The sequence below is a fragment of the Pagrus major genome, chromosome 14, assembly GCF_040436345.1.
Source record: "Pagrus major chromosome 14, Pma_NU_1.0".
In the NCBI taxonomy this organism is placed as follows: Eukaryota; Metazoa; Chordata; class Actinopteri; order Spariformes; family Sparidae; genus Pagrus; species Pagrus major.
The window spans coordinates 15,045,531-15,072,684 of record NC_133228.1 but is presented as its reverse complement, the minus strand read 5'-3'; the positions used below and the strand labels follow the sequence as shown (position 1 = coordinate 15,072,684).

Genomic DNA, 27,154 nt, shown 5'->3' with positions numbered 1-27,154 from the left:
TATTTATATCTGACTCTTGGTTTGTTTACTGTTCCTCACCCTTAGCTCTCCTTGAGTCTAAAACCACCACAAATAAATCCCCAAATTGTGGGACACACTGGTGGTTTATTCATGTGACCCTTAGACTTGAACTGCAGAAAACACAACATGGTGTGTGTTGTGGTTTCCATGAGGTTCTCATGCCAATAAAAAGAAAAAGAAATGTGTGTGTGTGTTTAGCCGTGTGATAGACTGGTGACCTGTCCAGGGTATGCAGTTCCCCGCCTCTTGCTCAATGCATGCTGGGAGAGGCTCCAGCTCCCTGCAACACTAAACAAGATAAGCAGTTCAGAAGGAGAAGGATATGTGTATTTATTCTCCTGTCCCTCTTTCAGACCAACGTAATCACCCAAGACAAATAATGTTATCGCTAAATTGTGATACTTTGATTGACGCCGCCCTACTGTTGGCACAGAGAACAGCTTGAAAATATGAGCAGGGGAAGTGGTTTTTTATTTCCAAAACTAAGCAGAGATGCCTTTGAGCAAGGCTTTTAACAACCCAAACACTCAACATATACGAGCAGAGACAGGTCATAACTGTGTGTTCAATAAATCCTTGAATAAAGGCTCAAAAAGACGCTAGACCTACTGAACATTGTTGTGCATCATTGGGAGAATTGGGACATGAGCATATACATTATCTACAGGTCAGCAGGTCCAGAGGGGAGGAGGAGAAAAGCCCTGAACACACACACACACACACACACACACACACACACGCAGACACATTTGTGAGGACCCTCATTGACATAATGCATTCCCTAGCTCCACTGTTCTCAAACTGTGGTACATGAGCTACTTCCCAGAAATATAAATTCTTTAAATGAAATAAGTTAATTTAAAAACATATTTTGATAACACTTTACAATAAGGTACCCAAAAATGTGAGTAGTTACTGAGGAGTGAGTAAGGAATATATCAGGGATGCTTGATTGTTAATGAATCATCAATGAGTAGTTAGTAGTGGTGTAGTAGTTATTGATGAGTTCCTAGAGAACAGACTGAGAGATACTACATTAATAAATCATGAGGTAATGATTAGTTTATAAATATCTGTGAATCAACATACTGACCACTTTCTTCATTGTTCCGTATGTGTCATCCATGATTAGTTTCGAGCTAAACTCAAATTGTGATGGCAAGATAGTAAATGGAGGTTAAATAAAATATTTAGAAACAATACAAACTTGGCTCCAAATGGCAACCATCAGGAAGAGAAGCGCGAAGCAGGAGTAGAATATTTTGAGCTGCCTAGTTTAAACTGAAGTTGACAACAGTGAACTGAGCAGACGTGCTAGTGGCTAGTTAAGTTCCTGCTACTGTTAGCAGCAAATGGTGCAAAACAGTAAGCTGAATAGAGTAGGCCTTTGCTATTGTATTGGAAGTGGGTCATGGTTTAAAAAGTTTGAGAAACACTGCCCTAGCTCCTTACCCTAAACTTAACAATCAGAACTAGATACCTAACCCCAATCCTTATCCTTATCCCTACCCTAACTTAATCCTTATTATAACCTTAACCATGAAACCAAGTCTTAATCCTCAAACAGCAACAACAGCAAAAATTTGCTCTCTCTCTCTCTGTCTCTCTCTCTCTCTGGAGCATTAGATGTGTGTGTTGTCAGTGACATTATCACTCACGGCCACTGAGCTGATGTGCATGTGTGTGTTCATCTGTGTCTAAATGGTTGTATTTGGGTTGTTGTATATGTGTGTCCATCTGCACGTGTACACAGTTTTTCCTCTGTGTGTATGTGTTTGTGTAAAAAGAGCACTGTATGTACTGTACGTACATGTGTGGGAGTGCGTCTGTGCCAGAGGCAGGGTCTTGGCCTGTTTCTGTCCAGGTGTGTGTTTTTGGCCTTAAGGTAGACGAAGCAGATGTTTGCATTTGGGTGTGTGTGGCTGTAAATGACTGGTTGTCTAATCTCTAACGTCTCCATGGCCAGACATCTGTGCCGAGCAGAACAGAAAGAGACCCTACTGCAGGGCTATAAAAGGATAAGTTCACCAAAAAATAAAAATTCAGTCATTATCTACTCCACAAAACATTTCTGGCGCTTCACATCAGAACAGCATTGCAGCATTCTCCTAAACAGCGGAAGCAGATAGGGACTTGTTTTAAAACTTAAAAAACACCTGGAATAAAAATACATTTAAAAGACATAATTTACACCCCTTTTAAAGCTGAACTCTTCACTTTAGCTGCTGAGCTAAAAGTGTGGGTGCACAACTCGACCACGTGTTGGTCGTTCCAAAAACTTGGATTATGCTCGACGAGCTGTATGGGGCCTTTGTGGGGGTTGTTTTTATGTTTTAAAACAAGTCCTCTGCTACTTCAGTTGTTTAAGGGGATGCTGCAATGCTGTTTTGCTGTGAATCTCCAGAAATGTTTTGTGGAATACAAAACTTCACGCAACTTTCCATCTGCATGGGCGTGAGTAGATAATGACTGAATTTTCATTTTTGGGTGAACATATCCTTTGACATCCCTGTAAAAGGGTCTCTACTTTTGTAGTTACTAATTTGCATGTTGAGGGGAGAAGCAAGGTACTAGTTTTAAATCTTCATAATTTTGTCAATGTCTATGTCTATACTCAACTTTTGTTCGTAATGTCTCTCTCTCTCTCTCTCTCTCTCTCTCTCTCTCTCTCTCTCTCACAATACTGGAATACTAACTTCATATTGAGCAATACTGGAAATCAGCCATTACTATTTCTTCAACAGCTCACATTCCTCGATGACTAACGTTACAGACAGCTGTTAGCAGTTTTAAGGTCAAAGTCACAGTATTTAAATACTAGAGGGTAAATATTCCTACACCCTAAGAATTATCATCTGTTAAAGAGGAGAAACAAGTTAAAAAAATATAAGTTCTTTATTTTTGTGTGTGCTGCCCACTATTTATGAAGCAGTTTAGTTCACTTGAGGCCATTCCAGTAAGGGGAGAATGTGGATCAGATGGCCAGTGTGTGTGTCGTATGGGTCATGTGTCCACTGACCTGAGGATGACATCACTGTCTCCAAGGATACCCAAATGGCCGAATGACGACTGTTGAGCAGCTGGCCATCGATTTGAAGTAGCTGTAAATGTTACTGTATCTCTATATGAGATACAGAAACTGACTGCAGAGGTAACACCTACCGTTGTATTGAACCCAAAATTTCACACGGTGGGGAGTTCAGGGGGCGTTGGGAATTAGAGCAGCCTCTGAGGCATTTATCAGCAACTTTTGTGAGCTAGTTGTGCACATAAATTATGTTCATGTTTCCAAAAAAACAGTAAAAATGTTACTTATTACACCTTTAAATTGAGTTCAAAGAAGAGCATGAAAAGAATGACATTTTTCATTATTTTTACACAGTTAATTACAATATTTCTTTGACCTGATTGACTTAATCTGTTTAAAAAATGTAAGTTATTTATTTAATCCAACACACACAAACACACACAGACAGACTATTACTAGGCTGTAAAAGCATGACAAGAATACAATTTCATGGTGTTTCTGCTTTATTTGAAATGTAGCAGCTTACATGTTTGGCATATCCATCCAGTTATTAATGTAACCCATTAAATGTCACTCCAGTGTGACTCATATACAATTAACTGGAATAGGGCAGATGAGCATTTACTTATCTTTTTTTGGTTTTATGTTTTCTTCCTGCGTTATTATAGCAGAATAAAATGGATTAATTACGAGATGTAATTGACTGACTTAAAAAAAGGGGGATAATTCTATTTTAAGACTTGTAACTCATCCAGCAGGAAAACAAATTATTCGCTTGTAAGAGCGTTAAATTAGCTGATTGAATGTTATCTGATGTCACCCAGTTTATAATGGCTGAAGGACTTGCGATGCGATGACCAGAGGGGTTAGTGTCATCGTAAGAAGAAGAAGTTGTATTGGGTGGCTGAGAGAAGGCGGCTATCATTTGAACCGACATGTTGTATGATGCTTGTTGTAGATGGAGCCAACACTTGACATGACTTGGCACTCAGTCCACAAATGTGTGGACTGAGTGCCTTACATATCTCTCACTTACTGTGCATTTATGTACATGTCAGGCAGGAAGCAGAAGAAGTATTTTTGAGCATCTTTGGTGATTATCGGCAAAAAGGGCACGTATAGCATAACAACATGACGGTCATGATCTAGATATAGAGAGCAATATACTCAATCATCGATTGCCCCTGGCCTGCAGTTGTGTTGTATAATGTCTGTTTTTAAATGCTTGGGAGTTATAAATAGTCCTCCGATGACGATGTGGCTGTTGGTCGGTGTCAGTCTCTCGGTTGATCCACCACTTTGTTCCAGACAGAAATATCTCAACAAACATTGGATGGATCACCATGAAATTGTGAAGTGTCCAGAGGATGATTTCTTTTGACTTTGGTGATCCTCTGACTTCTGATTTAGCACCAAAAAAGGTGTGAGTTTTTATTTATTCAGTGAGTTATCTTTACGTCTACAAGATTGGGTACAATTGGTACAATTTTGGTACAACATTCATGTTCCCAAGAGGATGAAGCCAAATTACTGAGGTGATTCCATGACCTTTCCTCTAGCTTTACAGCTGTCATGATCCAGCAATTTGATGGAGATATTCATGGTTTTTATGAACCCCTGGTATTTACATCTAGCGCCATCATCAGTTCAACATTTGTCCTTTAAACACTTTGGTTTAGTTATGTAACAGTTAACAACCAATAACATTGCTGTAGAACCTTAGTCTTGTTCTTTTCTATTTTGTACCCTGTAAACGCCAATGCCATATGATATATTACTGTTCCTACATCAGTCACATGGAACATACTGGCGTTTTGGCCAGTAAGCTGCTGTCTGTCAAAATACCCAACAGTCAAAACCCAATGGATTAAAAAGTTATCAAATCTTTAAGTTTGAGTATTTGGCTACTTTTTTCAGTTTTTCTTCTATTGCTCAAAAATAGGTTAATCAAAACCATAACCCAGTAACAATCCACTGTATGTCTTTGTACCTTAAGTGCAGTGTATCCTTTTTCAACTGATCTCTAAGTCCTTGTCTCTTTCTCCTTTCTTTTTAGGTGATCCCATCATCCCTGGCCTTGTGGATAAGCTGGCTGCCTTCATCTAAAGGGATACCCCATTGATTACTGCTTTCTAACAAAGCCCATTGATTACTGTGAGGGTGTTGGAAAGGCCGTGATCACAGCTATGTCAACGCTGCATCAGGATATTTCAAGTCACGAAAGCCTGCAATAGAAGACGGATAGGAGTTTGTGTTTTCAGCTGTTACATTTAGGTTTTCAGATTTGACATCCATCCTTCATTTTTTGCTTTTACTGATCTGAGTTTTTGTGTAATTTTCAGCATGTATTTTTGATTCACTTGATTTATTCATTTGAACCAGACACGCTTTCATCTCTACAGTATACACAACATAATTCACCATGTACGGTAGCTCCCGTTCCGTCTCAAAGCTGGATGTTGTTGGATCCAATGGTAATGGGTCAGTTTCTGGAAGTCCCGGTCGTTCCCCACGGCTTCCTCGCTCCCCACGTCTTGGACACCGAAGAAACAGCAGCAGCAGCTCTGCTGGCGGGCTCACTGGCTCTGGTAAAACATTGTCCATGGAGAATATTCAGTCTCTAAATGCCGCCTACGCAACGGGCGGTCCAATGTACTTCGCTGACACAGCTGACGACCCTGTCGGCATTGGGAGCTTGGGCAGTGGGCTGAATCCCTCGCTGCCCAAAAACACCATGACCCTGGGCAGGGCTGGGACCAGAATGCCCTATGGGGTCAGAGCGGCCATCATGGGGAGCAGTCCTAATATAAACACTGGAGGAGGTGGTGGAGCGGCCATGCCCAGTGATGCAATAGCATTTGGAGGGGAGATGCAAAATCAACCTTCACAGGCGTCTACTGTGCCCCACTCCATGAGACAGGTGAGGTGTCGCAGTGTTTTCTTTTTTATTTAACTGAACGCTGAGGTGTACCAACAAAAAGCAACAAATTAAGAAAATTGGAAATTTTGTAATTTTGTTCCTTTTTGTAGTAATTAGGGAATTTATCAAAATCTTAATGCCTTATATGTTTCATGTACAGTTATAAATATGAAAGAATTGAGAGAAACTAATGCTACGAGAACATTTTTAAAGCTTTTCTATTGTGTGAACAAAACTACAACACACAACATCTTGCTTCTACCTCTTTTGAAGCAAGCAAATAAGCGTATTCTTACCAAAATTTCAGAATTTCCAATAATTGCATTGGTAGATTGGATAGGTTCAGTCATTTTGTTTTCTGTGAATAAAAACACAAAGCCTCAGCAAAATCGCTTTGTCATCTTAAAAGAAAATTGCTTTAAGTGTTCAAATGAAGTATGTTGTAGAATCAAAAGATAAGAAATGTGTGGATGAAATCAGTTCAAGGTATCGATAATCTTTGAGGGAAGAGTGAAGAATCTGAAGTAAAAATGAAAAAGATAAAAGATGAGACGTACTAAGAAAACAAATGCCACACATGAATTATCCTCCTTATCAATGAAGGAAATGAGGAGGGTGGTTTTAGGTATTTAAGCTAAATTCAAGTAACTGTTTAATGAGGTTAATTAGGGTTACGACCCCCTCCAAAATGAGGTCTAACACAAGACAAACAACAAGTTGTAGTTTTAAAAGGCAGGTAAATTTATTAAATAAATTGCAAACAAACAAAAAGGGAAAAACCCTAAACAATCAAACAAAACAAACAAACTGATGGGCCGGCCAAATAAACAAAAGAAGAGCAGCCTCCCGGACCAACCCACCAGGGTCATCAGAACTGGTGGCTAACCCTCTACCCTAACACAACAGAACAACTAAACCTGATTTAAATGCAGCCACGAAAACTGGACTACCGCACCCATCAGATAAACATAAATCAAAAACATAATACCTCAGCCAGCCTCCCGGCTCACTGACTGCACCTCTTGTCTGGTGGACTGAAGTGAGAGCAAGAGCAAGAGAGAGACCAGAGCCTAGTGCCCTACCCCCTCTTATTGGATATTCCCAATCAGCCAGACCGCTATCACCTGGCAAGGCAAGAAGCCAATCACCATCCACAGTGACACATCCTGGCCAGCAGAGAGGGAGCATGTAACAAAAGTAACACTTCAACTTAATAAAATAAGAGCTGTGTGGGTATTAATACAATATGTTTAAATAGACTAAGGTTTGCCCTTCCACTCCCTCTGCACCGTTAGTCATAACCCAAAAGCTCATCTGTACAAGATGTATCTCTCCTTTCTCTCTCATACCTCCCTCCTCCACTGGTTTCTAATCATTTCTTAAACAGAAAATACTTTGGTCATTCTCCTTAACTCTCAAAAGCTTTCCTCTCTTGTATTTTACATTCATGTACTATGTTACCTTCATTGTAAGGATGTTTTACTTAATGTTGATAATTAAGACATTTTTAAACCTATTCTACCTTTTACTTTGCAGAACTGTAAGACACTCTGTGTCTGTTTGTTGTTTAATATAAGGTATTTTAATATACTTAGCCTGTCTGTGTCCATCCATGACATGCAAGGGGATATGATTTGATGAGTGGACAGTGCAGTCCAAAACACCACTGCCCAACATGGGGCTTGAACCCACAACCCTGAGATTAAGAGACTTGCCCTCTACTGACTGAGCTTGCTGGGCTGAGTGAAGTTAAAATATGGGTCTAGGCTAGAAGTCTTTATTCTCAGGAAGGATACAATCCTTGAGTCTGGCGCCTTTGATTGCTCGGCCATCCTCACAACTTAAAGTCAAGAACACTCTACAACAAGCTCAGATGTCCTGGCTTCAGTTGACATTTACTGAATCAACATATTTTAGTTTGTGTCTTTCCAACAAGATCCCAACACATCCATGGCAAAGTGATTCGATGAGCTGACAGGGAAATCCAAAACATCTTCACTGGGCTTGAACCCATGACCCTGAGATAAAGATAATGCTCTACTGACTGAACTTGCCAGGATGCAGGAACCAGAAAAATGGGTCTGATTTCATGCCTAAATTAATTTTAATGAAATGAGAACATCCTCACAGGTTTGGACATTTTGGGTTGGCTCTGCTCAAACCCAAGAACATAGGGACATATAGTCATCAAGCTACAGGGATGAAACCTGCAGGTATTTGGAGGCCAGAAGTCTCTTTACTCTGCAAGGAGACAACCCTTGAGACTGGCACCTTGATGCATCCTCACAACTGAAAGCTAGAGCTCAGTTAAGACAATGATGCTCTATAACAACCCCAGGGTGCTAGGTTCAGGTGGCATTGACAGAGCGTGTATATTTCAATCCAGTGTTTGACGAGTGGACAAAGCAGTAGTCCAAAACACCATCGCCCAACGTGGGGCTCGAACCCACGACCCTGAGATTAAGAGTCTCATGCTCTACCGACTGAGCTAGCCAGGCTGCATGAACAGGAAAATTGGTCCAATTTCACCAGTGAATTAACTGAAGAATGAGTTGTTTGCCATTCGTAGTGACAGCTGCAACTAAACAAATTGTTTTGAACCTTAAATGTTTACAAAATGATGACATTGCTGGTGTCAAGTCATACAGTGTGTTTGTTTGTGTTTACAGGTGAGAGAAGGTGCAATGTCAGATCTACAGACACAATTAAGAGAAGTGCTGAGAGAGAACGAACTGCTACGCAGAGACGTAAGTAATCCATTTCTTTTGCAGTTGATTGTATCCTGTTTTGCTCTTGTTGTACTTGTGTGTTTCTCTGGTAATCCTGCCACCTTAGATTCAAAAGAAAGTTTATAGCTTTTAGGACAACTTAAAGCAAGTAAATTGAATAAGTAATTTTGGGAGGCAAGTCATCAATGATCAAGGGTTTACAACAACACAGTTAATATGTATGTATTAAAACAAAGTCACAACATTTTATTTCTTTTAGCTGGAGGCTAAGGAGTCCAAGCTGAGCTCCTCCATGAACTCCATTAAGACGTTTTGGAGTCCAGAGCTGAAGAAAGAGAGGGCACTGAGGAAAGATGAAGCCACGAAGATAGCTGTGTGGAAGGAACAGTACCGAATGGTACAGGAGGAAACACAGGTAGGGAAAAGGCATCTGTATGGTGTGTTTCTATCTCTGGACTGTCTTTACTTGTGGCTTTCGTCCATGGATGAATATGTTCAACAAAATGACCGAGGTTGAGTTAATTTCGGCGCCAAGGGGAGCTTACCCTCATAAATTTGTGAAACTGCTCTGGTTGATTTTTCTCGCTGCTGTAAAAGCGGCCTTGATGACGGGTAGAAAGATGAAGCGTGCTGCTTGATTGGGGGACTCCCAGCTGTCTTTTGGTACGGAAGCCATCTGGATGAGATGGAGACACAGCTAGTCTGGCAGGAGGCCGGAGTATTATACAAGAGATGACTTGCACACATGTACGCTGGCAGTCACTCGCTGCCTCACAGTGACTCATTTCACACGCTGTCATCTTGAAACGGGTGCAGAAAGCGCTCGGTCCTCGCCGCATTTATTTTCAATTCAAGGAAATAATCACATCTACATTATGATCATTACATTGCTCTTATGTGTGTTGAGGTCTTGAGATTGTGAAATTACAGATATTAAATCTCTGTCTGAGAAAATTTACAGCTGGTAGTGTGTGTGTGTGTGTGTGTGTATCTGTGTGTGAACATCTGGGTCTACATGTGTGTTTTGTGTGTGCACACTCACTTAAAGTGATGAAGTGTGTGAGAGTACAAAGGAACAGACAATAAAAATCTATCATGTATTTGACCTCCTGCCATTGCTAGAAAATCCTCAGTTGCCTTTGCACTTACACACACTCCTCTTTGGGTGTGTGTGTGTGTCTGTGAATGCACATGTAGAGACATGCAAGAATATTTACTGATTTCTAATGCTGAGAAATATGTGACACACACTCTCTCTCCTTCTTAAACTCTTAACCGAAGGCATCCTTTTCATTTCCTCCTCTCATTATCCCTTCACTTTCCTTCTCTTCATTTCTCCTCCGTGCCCTCGCTGCTTTTTTCTTCCTCTTCTTCCTCATTCTCCTTCATTTCTTCTATTTCTGTCAGCACATGGTGAGTCAGCTCTCGCTTTCCTCCCTCCCTCCCTCCTACCTTCCCTCCTCTCTCTCTGTCTTTGCCATCATCTTCATGTTCGAAATTGAATTAAGTTACCTCCCAGCGCACACATGCACGCTGTGTCACGCCCCTGCTGAGGAATGCACATCTCATCTCCACCCTCCACCCTCCCTTCTTCTTTCCTCCACGCTTCCTCACTTACTCACCTCCTCCTTCATGCTCGGCCCACTATCTTCACCTTTCTTCCACCCGCCTCTGTCTTTATCTCTTCCTCTCATCCTGTCTGCACTCACTCTGCAAGAATCCTTTCCAATCACATTATTACCATGTGTCACCAACGATTCAAAACCAGAATAACGGACATTCCTGATGTCATGTTTGTGCTTGTTGGGCACAGACTTTTGTGAACAAGATCTAATAAATTACAGTATAATAATCTACAACATTGTCATACTTACGTACATACTACAACATCTCCTGTATTGCTAATTCTGATAAATATAGATATTTTATGGGATAATTATTCAACAGTTTGAAAATCATTCAACAACGATGACAACAATGGATCTTTTACTTAGTTAATTTATTTATTAAACAAACATGCAAACATTTGCTGGTTCGAGCACTAAAAATCTGAGGATTTGCTGATTTAAAATAATGTTGAGTCAGTTATCTTTTTGTTTTGGACTCTTCTATGGACAAAATAGACTATTTGAAAATGCCACCTCAGGCTATTTCTTTTTTGCTTTCGTATAACAAATAATTAATAGAGTCATTCTAAGAACCAATCTAGAGATTAGTTGATAATAAAATTAGGCTTTGAATATGATTTGTAAGTGGAACAGATACATTTTATAACATTTTTATTGTTAAAACTGCTATTAAAGCTACATTTGTTGACTTTCCAGCCACTAGATGGCAGTAGAAAAGCCCATAAACACAACATTGACATATAATCACCTTATAAAGTTAAAAGGACGACTGTGACATTCGTCGCTGGGCAGGTTGCAAACAGTGAATTTATTAAAGCTTTTTGGTTGAAAATGATGCGAAGAGAGCGGTTAGAGTGAAAGTGAAGTCGTGGACAAGCAAACCAAAACACTGAGCTGAAAGATGCTAAAAAAAAAGCTCCATTAGGCTGGTGATCATTATCTTCTGCTTCGTCACTATGAACGACCCCTTTCACATATAAAACTTCGACCCATGGTTGATTTATTGCAGCTTTAAAGGTGCAATATGTAATTACTGGCCACATTTCAGTTATTAAAACTACCAAAGTAATAGCTAACTGCTGCTAACTGTAGGTGCCATTAGCTATTTAGCTTGTTTAGCCATGCATCTAGTGGTCCAGACTGGGAGCTCAGGGCACCAAAGGAGTGTTGTTGTTTGCACTGCTAGCACAGGAGCTTTGGATGAGGATGGGACAAGTGTAGCTGGTTAGCACGCTAACTTCACTAGGTATCTCTGCAACACAACATATCGGCATCATAACATGAAAACTAGTTTTTCCTCTCATTCTATTGATAATTTTAATTAATTTCTGAACTGAGCAATTTTGGAGATTAGTTGCTCACAAAGGCAGTGAGGAGGAAAGCAAATTCTGCACCTTCATGTTAGCCTTCCTTGTGATTGTGTGATGCTTTTTTCTAAAAATATCAAAGTGGCAAGAGGGAAGAGGCGCCAACTTTTCTCAGGATGGAGTGTTAGCTCACAGTTGTTTTGGGAAAAGATATTTTGTTTTACATTATTACTTTCTGTCTGCACGGAAATGAATTAAAAACATTTTTCATTTTTCAGTCGACGCTCTTTGTTGTTTCCCCACAGAGCTCTAAGTTATTATCTCTTCCTCTTTACCAACAGTTGCTTGCTCTTGTTTCGCTTCCCACATGCTGCAGTTTGCTCTTACCACATCTTCCACTCATTGTCACCACACTCTCCATCTCCTTCTCACTGGGCTTCTCCGTCTCACCACTTCACTCCCACTTTCGGACACCCTCTCTGTCACCGGCCCCAGTCCTTCCCTTCTTCTCTGTCCTCGCTCTCCATCTGTGCCTGTGGAGCCATTTTGCCACAGAGCTGAAGTCAATAAAACAGACACACCCTGCTTGGTCTTAGAAATCTTTTGATCTGGATGCATGTTGCTGTATTTAGTCTAATGTTGTAGACAGTGTTGTTTCTCTCCTTTGTCATTCTTAGTGCGCTGCCTCGCTGTGGTTTCTGTTGTGTGTGTGTGTGTGTGTGTGTGTGTGTGAGTGTGTTCGCCCAATTTGTTCCACCTCTTTGATCACAGCAGGTATGCACAATGTTTCTCGGGGAAAGAAAGAGAAGTGCAGAAAAAAGGAAAAAGATGAAGGAATGTTTGGAATGCTCAAGGAAAGCTTTACTTTTTCTTTCTGTCCGTCATTTCTTCTAATTAGTTTCTTTCTTTTTGACACAAAAAAGCCCACACCTTTTGTCTCTTTTTGTCTCTTTTTTTCCTCTTCTCCCCTCTGTACTCCTAACAGTGGTCGGCTTGCATTTGATAAATATGCAGGCTGAAGCAGACGGCAAGCAGCAGTTGGCTTGATGATTGTAGCCATGACATCCAGGGTTCAACTCAGCATCACTGTTTCCACTCTGTCACTATCCTGTCCTGAAAATTCATCCATGTATGGAAGAAGAGTTTAATGCTAAAATGACACATAATGATCGAAACAAAATGCTCACAATAAGGTGTTATATGAAGCTACACAACTTAATTAATGCTTACTAAGCTTTTGAACTGCGTGTGATTCTTGTTAACTGTTCTACGTGGTTTTGTCCCAGAGCTGAATCATACCAGCTGAACAATAACCACTCTGTCTGTCCATTTCTGGGCCTGCTAGATCCAATCTATCATCTACTGTACTCCAGGCGAGCCGTGTGACGTCAACACCGCCATGTGTGTGAGTGTGCATGTGTGAGACAGAGGGAGACTGTATACTGTATATGCTGAAACAGGGGGTTGTATGGTGGCTAGATTTTGTCTCATAAAAGTTTCAGGTGCGTTTGAGACTGTGTTTGTGTGTGTGCGCACAAGTATATACTGTATTTGTGCATGTGCGTGACTTATTCTTTATTTCATTTGCACATATGCATTTTTTAGGGGAATCAGTTGCAAGCTGTGTTTGTGTGCGACAGGGAAGAAAAAGCCACACAGAGAGGACTGTACCAGGAGGGAATCTGTGTCCTTGCGTGTTCGTTGGCCCGCTTATGTGTCAGGACAATTGGGCTTTTTGTATACATAAGTGTGTGTGTGTGTGTGTGTGTTAGTGTGTGTAGATGCAAACTGCACGGTTGCCTGCATGTTTATAATTGTGTGTTTGTATTATGCGTGTGTGTGTCAGTGTATACCCAGTATGTGCACATGGAGACATGCATGTTTGGGTCTGTGCGTGGGTACTGCATGTACCATTTCTATTTTTATCAAGCAGCACATATGTTTTTGTTTCCTTGCAACACTGTGTGTGTGTGTTTTGTGGATATGGAAGGTTTTGGCAGTGCTCTGATGTCAGAAGTTGTATATGTGTGTGTTGGAGAAAGTGCAGCAGTCAATGGCTGTTGTACTTTTACTGCTGCACTGTTTTCGTTCTCCTCAATTATTTAACCTAATACTCAAGGTGCTGGGAATAGAGGTGTGTGTTTGTGTGTCGGCTAGAGATAGAGAAACATTTCTCCTCTATGATAATACATGAATCTCAATGAGATTGTGTTCAGTTTGTTTGCAGGTTTTAGAGACCAATCCTGTTGCCTAGAAATTACATTTGTATATTTTACTAACTTGTTTTCATAATTATATTGTGGTGAAACGTAATCTACTCTGATTATGTTCATTCTCTACTACTCTTATGTACCAATACTCTTTTGGGGCTGAACCTCGACATCAGTATATCAGCAGATATGCACATATTTTTTGCATTATCCCTAAATGTGGTTATCAAATACTTGGGGCAAAGATAAGTAACAGAGGCAGGACATGTTACAGTTAAACAATAAACTTTACCTTCTAAAATGACATCAGTGCACAGAAACAGTAAACTGCTCTGGGAATTTAACAATTATAAATTACCCAGAGCATCTTTTTCTGCATTATAACACTCAAAAAAAGCTTTCATATTGGTGCATATTGGACAACATATATGCAGATATCAACATATCTGTGATACACCAATATGGTCTGTAATATCTGAAAACGATATTGGGACACTGGAGTCACATGGTGTGCATCCAGACTCCTGTCTGTGATTAGGTTTAGGCAGCAAAAGCACCTCTTTTAAAGGTAAAAAATCTTATGTCTCAAGTCACTGTTGACTATTTCTGTATTAAAACAGACCAAGCTCTTTCCCTAACCTTAACCAAGGGCTGTCAGTGGCTAAACATAACCAAAAATAAGAAATGCTGTAGTCACTAAACCAAATAAAATATGTTGCATTGCATTTCTTGCATTTCTATATTTGCTTTTCCTGCCTACTGACAGCTCAAAGTGCTTCACAGCACTTATTTGTTTTTGGTACAAATAAAGTGGCAAACTAAGCTACTGAGGCCAGTGGGCGAAAGGTCTGTGGGGTTGTTGTTAGCGTGTGTGAGGAGGTTAATCCAAACAGGCAGGTGAACATAGTGCCTGTTACACCTGGTTGGCACTTTGCCTTCAGGTCGAGGGTGGCATGACAGAGAAAGAGATGAGACTGAGGAAAGGTTGTCTGTCCTTTCTTCTCCTGTCATCCTTCTGCCTATTTCTTCCTTTTGCTCAGAGCGACAAAGTTAGAGAGATCAGAGGGTAGGAGACACAAACTGGCACTTGAGTGTATTTTCCGCTCTATGAACATGGCAGTGAATCAGGCCTTCAGGTTAATGTGTTAATGGATGGTGCCACCAGAACTCTGAGCCTTTCACGGAAATGTGAAACCATCTGAAACAAGTTAAATAACTACAACCACTGACATTTGTTCACTTTTTTTTATAAGAGTGCATTAAAAGAAGAATAAACCACAATACTAATGTAAAGACGAGGATATTTCACTGTAAATATACTATAGATGCATATTGGATCAGTCTTTGCTGACTGAGTAAAGAATCATAATCACTCCTCAGCACTTAATCTAATTACACCTGGATTTGAAGTGAGCATCTTGCGTTTCCAATTACATTACTCCAAGCTGGCACTGAGCTCGTCCTCATGGGTTCATATTAGTTAAAATCCGATAGAAATGGACGGTGCCAAGTGTTTCCTGTGTGAGATTTCCATTTACTGTACAGAAAAAAAATGTTGCCAGTAGGAGTTTCTGAGCCAGCTGGCCGCAAAAAAATGCTTTGCCTGGCAAACCGTACACCAGCGCAGACCTGAGTGAAAGAAAGGGAGCGGAGACGAATGGATCACCAAGATGGATTGAGATGTTAAGATGTGTAAAACGTAGAGAGGAAGAAGGAGGAAATTAGGAAAGTGGATAAGACGGATAGATCAAACCAGAGAGCTGGGGACAAGTGCCAGGAGGAGGGAGGAAAGGAGTAAAGATGAATGGATGGCACGGACGAATTGAGCTGAAAACAGCAGATGCAATGTGGAGAAATGGAAAGACTGATGGATGTGGCGAGAGAAATGGGTTAAGAAAATGGAAAGATGAGAGTGATGGACTGACGAAGAGAGGAGATAGGGATGAAGCGAGGAGTGGAGAAACAGGGAATTTTGAGCTCATTTCCAATTCAATAGGGAATTTACCCTGACTATAGCAGGAGAGCAGCTAGCACAGAATCACAGAGGATTTGATGGAATTCAGAGATTAACATTTAATCTGAACTGAATTGTAGTTTTTCTGGCGAGATGACTGCGGGGTTTTCTTATTAAAAGAGAAACTTGGATGTAAATCTCTTGAAACCGAGTTACAGATGAGGCAGGGAAAGGGGAGGGGAAGGATTTATGGAAAGTGAGTCAAAGAGAAAAAGCTCAGCACACACACACTCTCGCAAGGATTCTGCAAACATTTTGTGGATTCCTGAGGAGTCACGCTTTTCAGCTGCAGATCTCCAACTCTGCAATTTCTGCTGTCTCTCCGCTGTTCTGTGATTAAGTCACTTAGCTGACCATCAAACAAATAAGTTTGTGTGTTTGGCTAACCTGTCATCTTGCCCAACATCTGACGAGAAGGTGGGGATTGTTACCAAAATCCTCTTTGTTTCTCTGTCTTTGTTTTTTTGACTTCACCCAGTTTAGTTAGGTTTGGGTTTCATTTTTCTAGTTGTTGCCATCATTACTGTTGGTTATGATGATCTTCTACATGCTCAAGATTGGTCAAATGATCAGCATAGCCACATTATCTAACCCAATTTATGTAGAGAACAAAACATGAGCCCACCTGAAATGTTGGCGATAATCCCTCATCCCATGCACAATCGGAACTGTAGCTCAAGGTTGAACCAGGGTGACTGTCAGTTTAAACATGCCAGACATTTTGGGTGGTAAAGTTTCTTCCCTGCTCTGATGTCTTTTTGCAATGCTGTGCTTCCAGTTCTGAGCAATTATCCTGATAAATGCAAAAAGCTAAACTAAGCTAAGCTAAGCATATACGTATCTTATATATTTACTATATAAAATGGGAGCCAAGTTGTAACAAACTCATTTTTTCAGCTTTTCTAAGTTGGGTGAGAAGGATTGGCTGACTTTGGCCGTCCTGAAACTGTTGCTGGTGCGGGGAAACTAACCCACCATAGATCTGTCAGAATCAAAGTCCAGGATTTCAGGTTCAATTCAATTCTTTTATTGGTGATTGAGCATGATTTAAAACTGTTAATCGGGTGTGGTTTCCTATAAAGGAAATAGAGAAATACAAAAACAGAAATAATTAGTAACAAATTTAGGCTGGTGGGTGACTGTGCAAAGGAAATTCATAATTGTAAAATACACTTTTAGATTTAAACAAAGTGCATCATAAGTGACAGTCAACCATAATTATCATTAAACAAATAGAGCACCCAGTGAACCAACATCCCAACATATGTGATCAACAAACCCAACACCAGCTCCCATAATGTGTACAAACCTAAAGTAAACATGTACGCACACCATGCTGAGGGACAAAGACTGGCTGTGTGGGAGAAGATCAGCTATATAGGGGATAACAGGTGGTCTGATTAGGTGCACTGCAGGTGACAATGGCCCATCCCCTGGAATGTACCATTGCTATGGGGGAGTTTGATTATCTTTTGAACATTGGGAAATCTACAGATTTCTGAGAGAGTTTAGCCACTTGTTAACCTTCCTTAAAAATCTAAAGCGAATATGTACTTGAGTCCACCGGACAGAAACACAACAATCATGTTGGGTTCTAAAAGTTTAAGTTTTATAAAATGTTTAATTTTAACAATTATGTTTTCAAGGATATGAACATGCTAGAATTTGGTGTTTCATCAACACACTCACACATTGTGATCAAAACATGCAATCAAAGATAATGTGATCAGAGCTGGTAAAATAAACCAAGTGACAATATGCACTAATTGTGGTGTGTGCATGGGAAAACTTAGTGTTAGTGTTTGAAAACTGCTAGAATTTTACTCTTAAAAAGCAGCTTGAACCTAAGATGACTGGTTATTCAGGCTGTGTTGATTTAATCAAATAACAGATGAAGAGACAGCTGAGCCTGACATCGCCTGTGTGAGTTTTTCTTAAAATGCTGCCTGTTCTAAACTCAGCGGTGGAGGGACTGAAGCAGATCTGAGAGTGAATGTGTTTGACTGTGTGAATATGGTGCAGGACAGTCCTGGAGAAGACAGCGTGCAGGCTCAGCAAAATATAAAATAATAATTTTTTTCCAGCCTTCCTGCCTTTAAGACATGATACAACGCTCTTTAAAATACACTGACGATGGTCTCTCTGGCTCACTTTGCTCGCCCTGCCTTCCTCCTTCTGTTGCCTGCAGTCTGCACCGCTTTCCATCCTCTGCTCATCAACCCATGACTCATTATTCCTCTTTTGTGTGCCTGAATGTATGCCCTCATGTCAGCATACTGTATGTGCGTGTGTGTCATGTACATGTGTTTGACACTCACCTTTTAGCAAGTAAAATTTCCAGATTTAAAGATAAAACCCTTTGAAAATGATGACAATTATTATCTCTGCATTTATATGTGTGTGTGCTTTTGTTGGGTGTGTTTTATGTCTGTGTGTCATCACGCATGAATGCTCATCGGTAACAGATGGTCTTCAAACCTGTGTGTTTATTTAGTCCGGATGAAGAGATAGGTGAGAAAGAGAAAGCGGGAGAGAGAGAAAGGGATGGAGAGGAGGAGGGAGGGGTAAAGGGAGTAAGGTAAATACAGGGAATGATGGCAGGGGAGAAGAAGGCAGATGGGCGGAGGGGGGGAGGAAGGAGGTAGCGATTAGAGAGAAAAAGTAGGATTCGTGGAGAGAGTTTAACAGAGAAAGAGAGGAGGACGAGGGAGAGAAAAGAGGAGGAGTCTTCGATGCTCAGGAGTCTTATAAAAGTTTAACTTAAATGCAGAGGGAGGAGGAGAAATAGCTCTCTCTTTTAATTTTACAGTGGAAACCAATTTGAAAGTGAAAGGAAAGAGAGGGTCAGTTTCCTCTCGTTCAAGGCTGTGATTTTGCAAGTGTTCTCCCTCACTTTCTCTCTTTGCACGTGTGTGTGAATGTGTGTGTGCGGAGGCCTGTGGTAGCCATGTCTTTCCTTAAAAGGAGTGGCTTTTGGAAGAGTGGGTGAGGAATGAACAGAATTACAGTGCAGTCACTCCCCTTCTTCTTCTGCTGCTTTTTTCCCACTCTGCGTCTAAAAATCTATCTTTATACCACTCTATCTGTCCATCTATCTATGTGTGATGTGTTTATGTTAAATAAATGTGACAGCCGCAGCGTTTCCTCTCTCCTTTCGCTCTTTAAACCCACCACTGACCCTGATGTTGCATCACAAAGTGACTTATTAGGGTCAGCATTTCCCTCACTTTCTCTCTCCCCTTTTGGCCATTCCTTATCCTCTAATTTCATCTCCTGCATCCTCCTCTTCTGTTTTCCTTTCTATATGTACACAATCTGATGTAATTTTCTCCTGTCAGCTCGCTCTCCTTATTTAGGAAAATGAGGGATTTTCTTCTGTGTCCTCTGCTTGCTTCCTCCTCGTCATTTCTGTTCTTCATCCTCCACCTTCATCCTCAGAGAAAGAAGAGCGAGAGTGTGTTAATCTGAGTGTTGTCTGATGCCTGAGTGGGCGATGCTTTCAAACTGCTCACGGTCATTACACACGCACGCACACACACACACACACACACACAGACACACAGCACGACCACTGCCTCGAACATTATGTCTGCGTGTGGGCATTATCGTGCCCTCAACGTTTGTGTATACGTGTTTTTGTCACAGTGTGTGCCTGTTTGCGAGGGGGGGAGCGTGACTCACACGGCGAGAGAGTAGAATAAGCGAGGGATGAGACGGAGGAGTAATAAACAGAGAGATAGTTAATATTGAACGACAGATGAGCAGTGGCCTGAGGGGTTGGATGAAAAGCGGATGGAAAAATTGTCACCATATTCACAAACGGATTCTCTTCTCTTCTCTTCTCTTCTCTTCTCTTCTCTTCTCTTCTCTTCTCTTCTCTTCTCTTCTCTTCTCTTCTCTTCTCTTTTCCTCTTCTTTTCTCTTCTCTTCTCTTCTCTTCTCTTCTCTTCTCTGCTCTCTGTAGACTGCTCATTAGGCAACAAAGGATCATTCATTTGATTTTCTATAGACGTATTTTTTATTTTAACCTTGAGCTCCTATTTTATTTATTTAGTTTCTTTAGTCGCAAACCCTCCCTTTGTTGCTAAAGCCATTCGATTTGTGAGAAGCACATTTGAATCCTTCTATCAGGCAGATTTGTGTCTCGACTCGGTGCAGAAACGTCACGGTCAGGTCACGCTCCGTCTGCGACTTCCATGCTACTGAAACTCGGTCTAAATTAAACTGTGCAGCAATTTTGAACCACTGCTGCAACTTATTTTCACTTTCGATTAATCTATGAATCAATGTATCTTTACAGGTCTATTCTAGCCTGTAAGGTCCAGTCTGTACCATTTCATTAAAAGACAGTTGTGGCAGGTCATGGTAATTCAGGCATATTTGTTTCTGAAATCATTTAAAGTTCTTCCACCAGCTCTGTGGCCTTTGTGCTCCCTGAAGTGTGAGGTTTAAAAGTTAAAGTGGTGGAAAAAGACAAAGCAGCTCAGCCGACAGTGGCGTTTTATTGCCTCGGGGTACTTTTGTTTCTGATATTGTCTAAACTGAAAACACTGATGTAAAACACAGACGGGCGAAGGCTCTGGTTTAGCAGCTTGTCGTAGGAACTCGTCACATCGTGTATTTGCATTTATTGATTTCACAACTGCAGTGGCTGTTAATGTTGTAATTTGCATGTGATAGATTTCTAAAGAGAACAAAACGTTTTGCAGTCTGTTCAACAAATATTTAATTTCTTCACTTACATCAGAGTGCTGAACCATGAAATTGATGTACCTGCAGGTTTGCCTCAGGATATAATATGTAACATTTCCACATTAAAATGAATAAAAAAGACTAGACCTCTTTTACATATTTTGTTGAGTTCAAGGTAAAGGTGCGTTTCATTCAGTCACTTGTCAGGGAAACATCAGATGATACATACCTTGTCTGTGCACATTTCTGCTCGAGTCACGTCAGATAAATTTTCATCAGAAACGGTGATTGTTTAAGAGACAAAGACAACAACTCCCATGATCCCACACTACTTCAGGAAGTCATCAAACTACGTCTTTTGTTTTCATTGTTTTGATTGAGAACCATAACGGCAGAAATTACATACTGTGCATTTAAGCAATGTCATTGCCATTTCTCAAAGGGGTAAACTCTGTTTTTTGAGTAACATGGTACTTAAGTGCATGTAAACGTTGTCATGATGGTTTCTACAGATATTTACAGTCATCATGAAATTTGAGTGGTTCACAGACTCTCATCCTCACACAGACAGGTTTTTTCAGTCTGCTGTGCTCTAGCGTGTACACCTAAATGCACTCATGCTGGCATCATGTACGTAGCTGATAAACCAGAGGATGTTCCTACTATGTAAATATGAGGACTGTTCAGTCAAACTCACAAGTTCTGATTAGCTGAACTAACCTGGAACAAGATAGTTTCCCATCTTGCACTTGTTTACATCAGCTTGATGAATTTATCTGTCCCTCCCTTAGACATCTGAAGCAAAGATTTGTCATCTTGATTTGTCTTCTTGTTTGTGTGTGTGTCATATTTGTTTAGATTTGTCTCTCTGTCTTGCTAGTTTATCATTTAAGTGTGAAATTGAAATGAAAACTGCAGTGTCAACATACTGATGAGTTGTTTCTTTACACGTTTTGTTATACTTGTTGTTGCAAGGCTCACAGTGTGTTATGGACATGTGAATGTGTGCATGTTTCTGGATGCACGTGTGTTTGCATTTCTGTCTCTGTTTTGTGTGGTGGCCGACCTTCTTGGTCCCCTGTGACAGGAAGTGTTTGACAGGGTCAAAGGTGAAGGAGGCAAAGACGACTCAGCAGAAACTGAGAAGAAAAACACAACTTGTATTCTGACCCTCTCTCCTCCTCTTTTCATCCCTCCTTCAAGTTCTGCTGGACACAATTAACTCTCTGTTTTCTCTCACTTCTCTCGACGCCTTCTCCTTATCTCCCTCTCTGTTTTTGTTTCTTTCTGCTTGCTTCCGTTTATATTTCACTCCCTGTTTTCCTTCCCTGTCTCTCGTGGTCTGGCATTTCTCTGCTCTACATTCCAGCTGTGTGTGTGTGTGTGTGTGAGGAGGGAGTTACTTGCAAGAGGCCGTGTGTGTGCGTGTGTGTGTGTGTGTGTGTGTGTGTGTGTGTGATTCTCGAATTCTTTGTATGTAACCTTTTGAAGCTGTGTGGGTGTGTGTGCATGTGTGTTCGTACTGTATTTGCTTGACTTCATGAAGATAGACCCTGATATGCATTTCTGTGACTATTGAGGCTTTGTGTGTGTGTGTATGCAGCTCTGACATACTTCTAGATGCTTGATGTGAGTGTGTGTGACTGTGTGTGTATGTGTGTGTTTTCCTGACTGATTACAGCATATAATGACAGCTGCAGGCATGCGTTTGCATTTCTTTAAGGCTTAAATAGCAAACGAAATATATTCTATTCTGTTCATCTAACTGAGCATGGGTGTATGTGTGTATTTCTCTCTTTCTATCCCTGTGGCACACATACAATTGGATTTTTCTGTGTACATACAATTTATATTCATTACTATGGCTGCAACCAATGATTAATTCCCAACACATCCTCATACTAAAACGACTGAATAGGCCAGTGACTCCCAAAATGACAAATATCACAGTTCACAAAATGACAAGACAGCTGCAGTGTACCAGCGACAGGCGTACTGAACCTTCTTCATACGCTTGCAGTTTTGTGAGGTTTGGGCAAGAAAACTACTTGGTTAGGTTTGGGTTAAATTAACTACATTACTTACATTACAAACGTACCTACATTACACACGTAACTTCAGTTATGTTATGTACGTGATATAATTTACTACGTTAGTAAGTCAAAACTCACCATTGTCTTTGGTTACACATTGGAAACGTACAGCTTTCTCCTGGATATAAGTTCTGTGCTTGAATTACCCACTCAGACTTTCTCGCTGTTTATACTATTTCCCCTGACTTCCTTCTTTGCTGCCATCAAAAACTCATTTTTATAGCACAATTCATACACGAGGCATTTCAAAGTGCTTCACAGACATTTGCAAACTTTTAAGGAAACCGAAAACAAAGTTTAGAAAATTGAATACAAGAAAAGTGTGAACATTTATACAAAATGAAGGCAATCCTGATGTATAACATGAAACTAAAGATGTAAAAACAAAATTAAAGCATTAAACATAAGAAGGCAGCAGAAATTCCAGGAAAAGCATCAGATAATGACAGCAGCCAATTCCAAGTTTCTAGAGGCCTAGTGGATGTCTTTCAATTGCTTATTTTGTCACAACAGTCAAAAAATCCAAAGGGGTTAGATGTGAAATGAGATGAGACAAAGACAAGCTGCAGATTCTCTAATTAGGGAAAGAAGAACCCTAAAATGTTTGTATAATTGTTTTGATAAAGTGCTTAAAACTAATAATGAGGAATTAAATAAAAAACCTCTGTTGATCAACTAAGTTATCAGCTCTATATTTACGGACTCTTCATAACAATCGAGATTTTGTGCAAACTCTTGCACATTTCCATTGTTTGGGCGGGTCAGTGTTTGCATGTCTGAGAGAGGAATCATAGTTGGCACGGAGACAGAGGGATAAAACCAGAGATGGAATATTTAAGAGAGTAAAGGAGGCTTCTTCTTTAGCAAAGTCCTATAAATGTCAGTCAGCAGTTAACACATGTTTGACGAGCTGTTGTATGAGTCAGCAGATGAACCCACACAAACGCACAATAAGGAGAGGAATAGATAAAATATAAAAATGTTTGTTAATCGTCTTCTGTACATTTTTCTCAATAGAAATATGAAAATGAACAGAACTGGAGATACACTACCCTGGTTGCGTGCAACATAAAGCAGAGCCATTATAAAAGACAGCTGCTTTGATTTTACCTAATTACCTGTCATCTTATTTTAGTGTGTCTGCACGAGCATACATTTGTTTTCCCTTTGTGCTGATTTTTCTTACTCTCTTTCTGAATATCTAATATGTGTTTTTCTTCGCCTCCCTGCTCATCCGTCTCTTTCCTCTTTCCTTTAATCTTGTTCTTTCCCTCATCAGTGCTGATAAACGATAGCTGCAAGGGAGAGATAACATCTCTGCCATTTTTTTAACCTCTTCGCCTTCTTTGTCTTTTCTCTTTTCATTTTTAATCTCCCGGTTACTTCTGCTCTCTTTAACGCTACCGGTGTTATTTTTTCTATCATCTCTTGAAATACTCTGTGACTCATGTGGCTTTGACCTGGCTGTTCAGGTTGTGTGTGACGCATTTTAAAGAAGCCTTGGGACATCTTAGTGACAACACGCGCAGATGGTTCAAACTCTTTTGTCTGACTCAGGGGTAGTCATGTCACGTTGTCCTCAGCCTTGATGGTAGTGATACTAACCTGCCGACACACTTTCATAATACACTCATTGGTTTAAGATGACATAAACATGTTGTCTCAACCGGTCAGTCACACACGCACACACACACATTGCTTAAGATAAGTCTTGATCTATCTTGTGTATTGATCCAAGTACAAATAATCAGACTTGGAGTTTTTGAACACTGAAGTCAAGTTCTTTGTATAACTCAGTATCATACATTGCCTCTTTGGGTTTTACAGGTTCATATCTGTCTCCACAAAGGATGCAACAACATTTTCTCCAATATCCAGGATTGATCTTATACTAGCGCTCATTATTTCCCAAATTAAAAATGTTTAAATCTCACTGCATCGAATGAATTGGAATCATTTTTATGTAAGGTTACATGTCCGTCCGTCCGTCCATCCATCCCACCCACCCACCCATCCATCCATCCATCCATCCATCCATCCATCCATCCATCCATCCATCCATCCATCCATCCATCCATCCACCCACCCACCCATCCATCCATCCATCCATCCATCCATTCATCCATTACTTCTGAAGTCACTAATCCTTATCAGGTTAGCAGTGAGCACAACAGACCAAATGTCCTTTTGCTCAAGTGCTCTCAGGTCACCTGGTACATATAATCCCTCCAGCGTGCTCTGGGTCCACCCTGGGTTGTTTTCCCAGTTGAACACTACCAAAACATCTCAAAAATGAGATGGAAAATGGCATCCATGCTATTTATAAAAAGCCAGCAATACTGAAGCAAATGTCCCCAAGTGACATTGTCTTTACCATGAAATTACCATAAGCCAGCTGTCACTCATTGAACTGTGCCTGAAGCAGGCGCCTGGGTTGTTGGACATTGCCCGGTCCATAATAAAGCCTGAAACCTTTAGACTGGCTATAAGTTTGAAAAAGGCCAAAATCTCAGCTTCTGTTACAATAAAGGTTTATTCGATAGTACTGATTAACAACCTCAAATGTTTTATGGTCCAGTCGTGCAGTGAAACAGTAAAAAACTATTGTATTTTGTGCTGTATTAATCTCCTCAGCAGCTTCACCACAGCATCCAACTCCTGTTAATCTCATACACTTATAACTCTCTAAACTGAACTTCTTTCCCTCTCACCAGCATTTTCAGTGCACCATCCAGGCTCTACAAGATGAGCTCAGAATCCAGCGAGATCTCAACCAGCTCTTCCAGTCCGATTACTCAGAGTCTGGTCTCCTCGGAAGCCAGTCCATCCCACCTCAGGAAATGACAGAGGAGAACTTCCTGCGTCTCCACGGCGAGTTCGAGCGACAGGTCAAAGAGCTCTTCCTCCTGAGGAAGACTGTGGAAGAAATGGAGCTGAGGATAGATACACAGAAACACACGCTTACTGCCAGGTAAAGATAATCATCAGAAGTGTCATAATGCAGGGAACTCTTGCTGCAATTCTTGGCTGTTAAATCTGTTTTTCTCTAACAGGGATGAATCCATAAAGAAGTTACTGGAAATGTTGCAGAGTAAAGGCCTGTCGTCACGGGCAACCGAGGAGGACCATGAACGAACAAGGCGACTGGCCGACGCTGAAATGACCATCCACCAACTGGAGGGTTTTCTGGAGCAAAAAGACAAGGAGATGCTACAACTTAGAGAGGTAGGAAACAAAGGGCATTCAAGCATTCCCATGTATGTGGGTGTGTGTGTGTGTCTTTGTGTACAGCCAGATGTGATGTTGTGCAAATCAAACCGTGTCATATCCAGGCACGACTCTTGGCTGCTTCCACTCTTGGCTCATAATTCAGATTTAATACAACACAGAAACATCATTAAAATACAAAAAGACAAATACACAGGAATGCAGGAAGGAACACTTAATCTCATTTTGTCCACTCTCTGCTGCTTGCTTTGTCTCCTTTCAAACATCTCAGTCAGCTGTTTCAGCTTTCCATTCTCCATCAAGGTGTTTGTTGTTGCATACAACAGCTCCCTCTAGTGGTAAGACCTTGTTAATGAATGACAAATTATCAAAGATGGACATTACACTTTTCATTAAAACGTTACAAGGGATGTTTATGATACTTAATAAATGGTTAATACATACTGTGTAATTAAATTATGAATTATAAACCCTGACTTTGCGTCATAGTGAAAAAAACTATTAACTACAGTTTAATTAAATATAAATGTAGCATTTGATAATGATGGTTATTGAAAAAGTGTTAAAGTGTTACCAACTAAAAGATCAAGTAGATAAAAGAGGGTGAAGACGCTGCATTGAGAAGAAATAAGAGAGTGTAACAGACAAGGAATGTATGAAATTAAAATGTTAATTCATTGTCCCAAATTTGTTTTCACATTCTGCATCATGTCTCACATGAAACATACAAATACATGAAACATTTAAATAAATACAGCTGACAAAATATACTAATGTGTTTCTCAGTGTGCAGACTGACAGATGTTGTTTTAACCTTTTGTTTTTAAGGGAATATACAGTGTAACATTATATATCTGATTGTAATATGTGTGTTAAACTGTTAACTTGTCTTGTCAAGAGCCACCAGTTTCACTTACACTGAAAAAAATATACTAAACAACTAATTTCAGACCAGCCTTCTATTACCAGCTGCAAATGCACCATGAGCCACAGCTGTGAGGGAGAAATACACATAAACACACACACAAGAGCAAGTGGTGCATCATTAAATGCTTCATAGGCAGCAAATGACTGAGCGCAAAATGACTTTTTTTTTTTTTTTTATCCCAGAAAGGATTTAATGGCCCATGTTGCTACACATTGCATCAGTGTGCTCTACGGAGTTTCTGTTTTCTGACGGTATTTGACAACAGACATTTTTAATTACAAAGCAGAAAAGGCCTTAGGGAAGATGGAAAAAGATTACGCAATATCTGGAAGATAGTTTCAGTCTGTGTTAAAATA

The 27,154-nt window shown here is 40.4% G+C and overlaps 1 protein-coding gene and 1 non-coding gene across 4 annotated transcripts in view; one reads left to right on the top strand and one right to left on the bottom strand.

Annotated features, from left to right (window-relative positions):
- Nucleotides 1-27,154, top strand: part of LOC141008223 (ELKS/Rab6-interacting/CAST family member 1-like) — a 132,356-nt gene that overhangs the window by 7,625 nt on the left and 97,577 nt on the right. For 2 of the 3 annotated variants that reach the window (XM_073480481.1, XM_073480480.1), the window contains exons 2-6: nucleotides 5,106-5,974; nucleotides 8,644-8,716; nucleotides 8,958-9,113; nucleotides 25,357-25,613; nucleotides 25,696-25,867. In XM_073480481.1, the coding sequence (XP_073336582.1) occupies nucleotides 5,472-5,974; nucleotides 8,644-8,716; nucleotides 8,958-9,113; nucleotides 25,357-25,613; nucleotides 25,696-25,867 (1,161 nt within the window). In that variant the 5' untranslated portion in view covers nucleotides 5,106-5,471. Of the gene's footprint in view, nucleotides 1-5,105; nucleotides 5,977-8,643; nucleotides 8,717-8,957; nucleotides 9,114-25,356; nucleotides 25,614-25,695; nucleotides 25,868-27,154 lie in introns of those variants that run through there. The other variant, XM_073480482.1, reaches the window with a different exon arrangement.
- trnak-cuu (transfer RNA lysine (anticodon CUU)) lies at nucleotides 8,395-8,467 on the bottom strand. The gene has a single exon. It is a non-coding gene; the product is annotated as a tRNA-Lys (tRNA).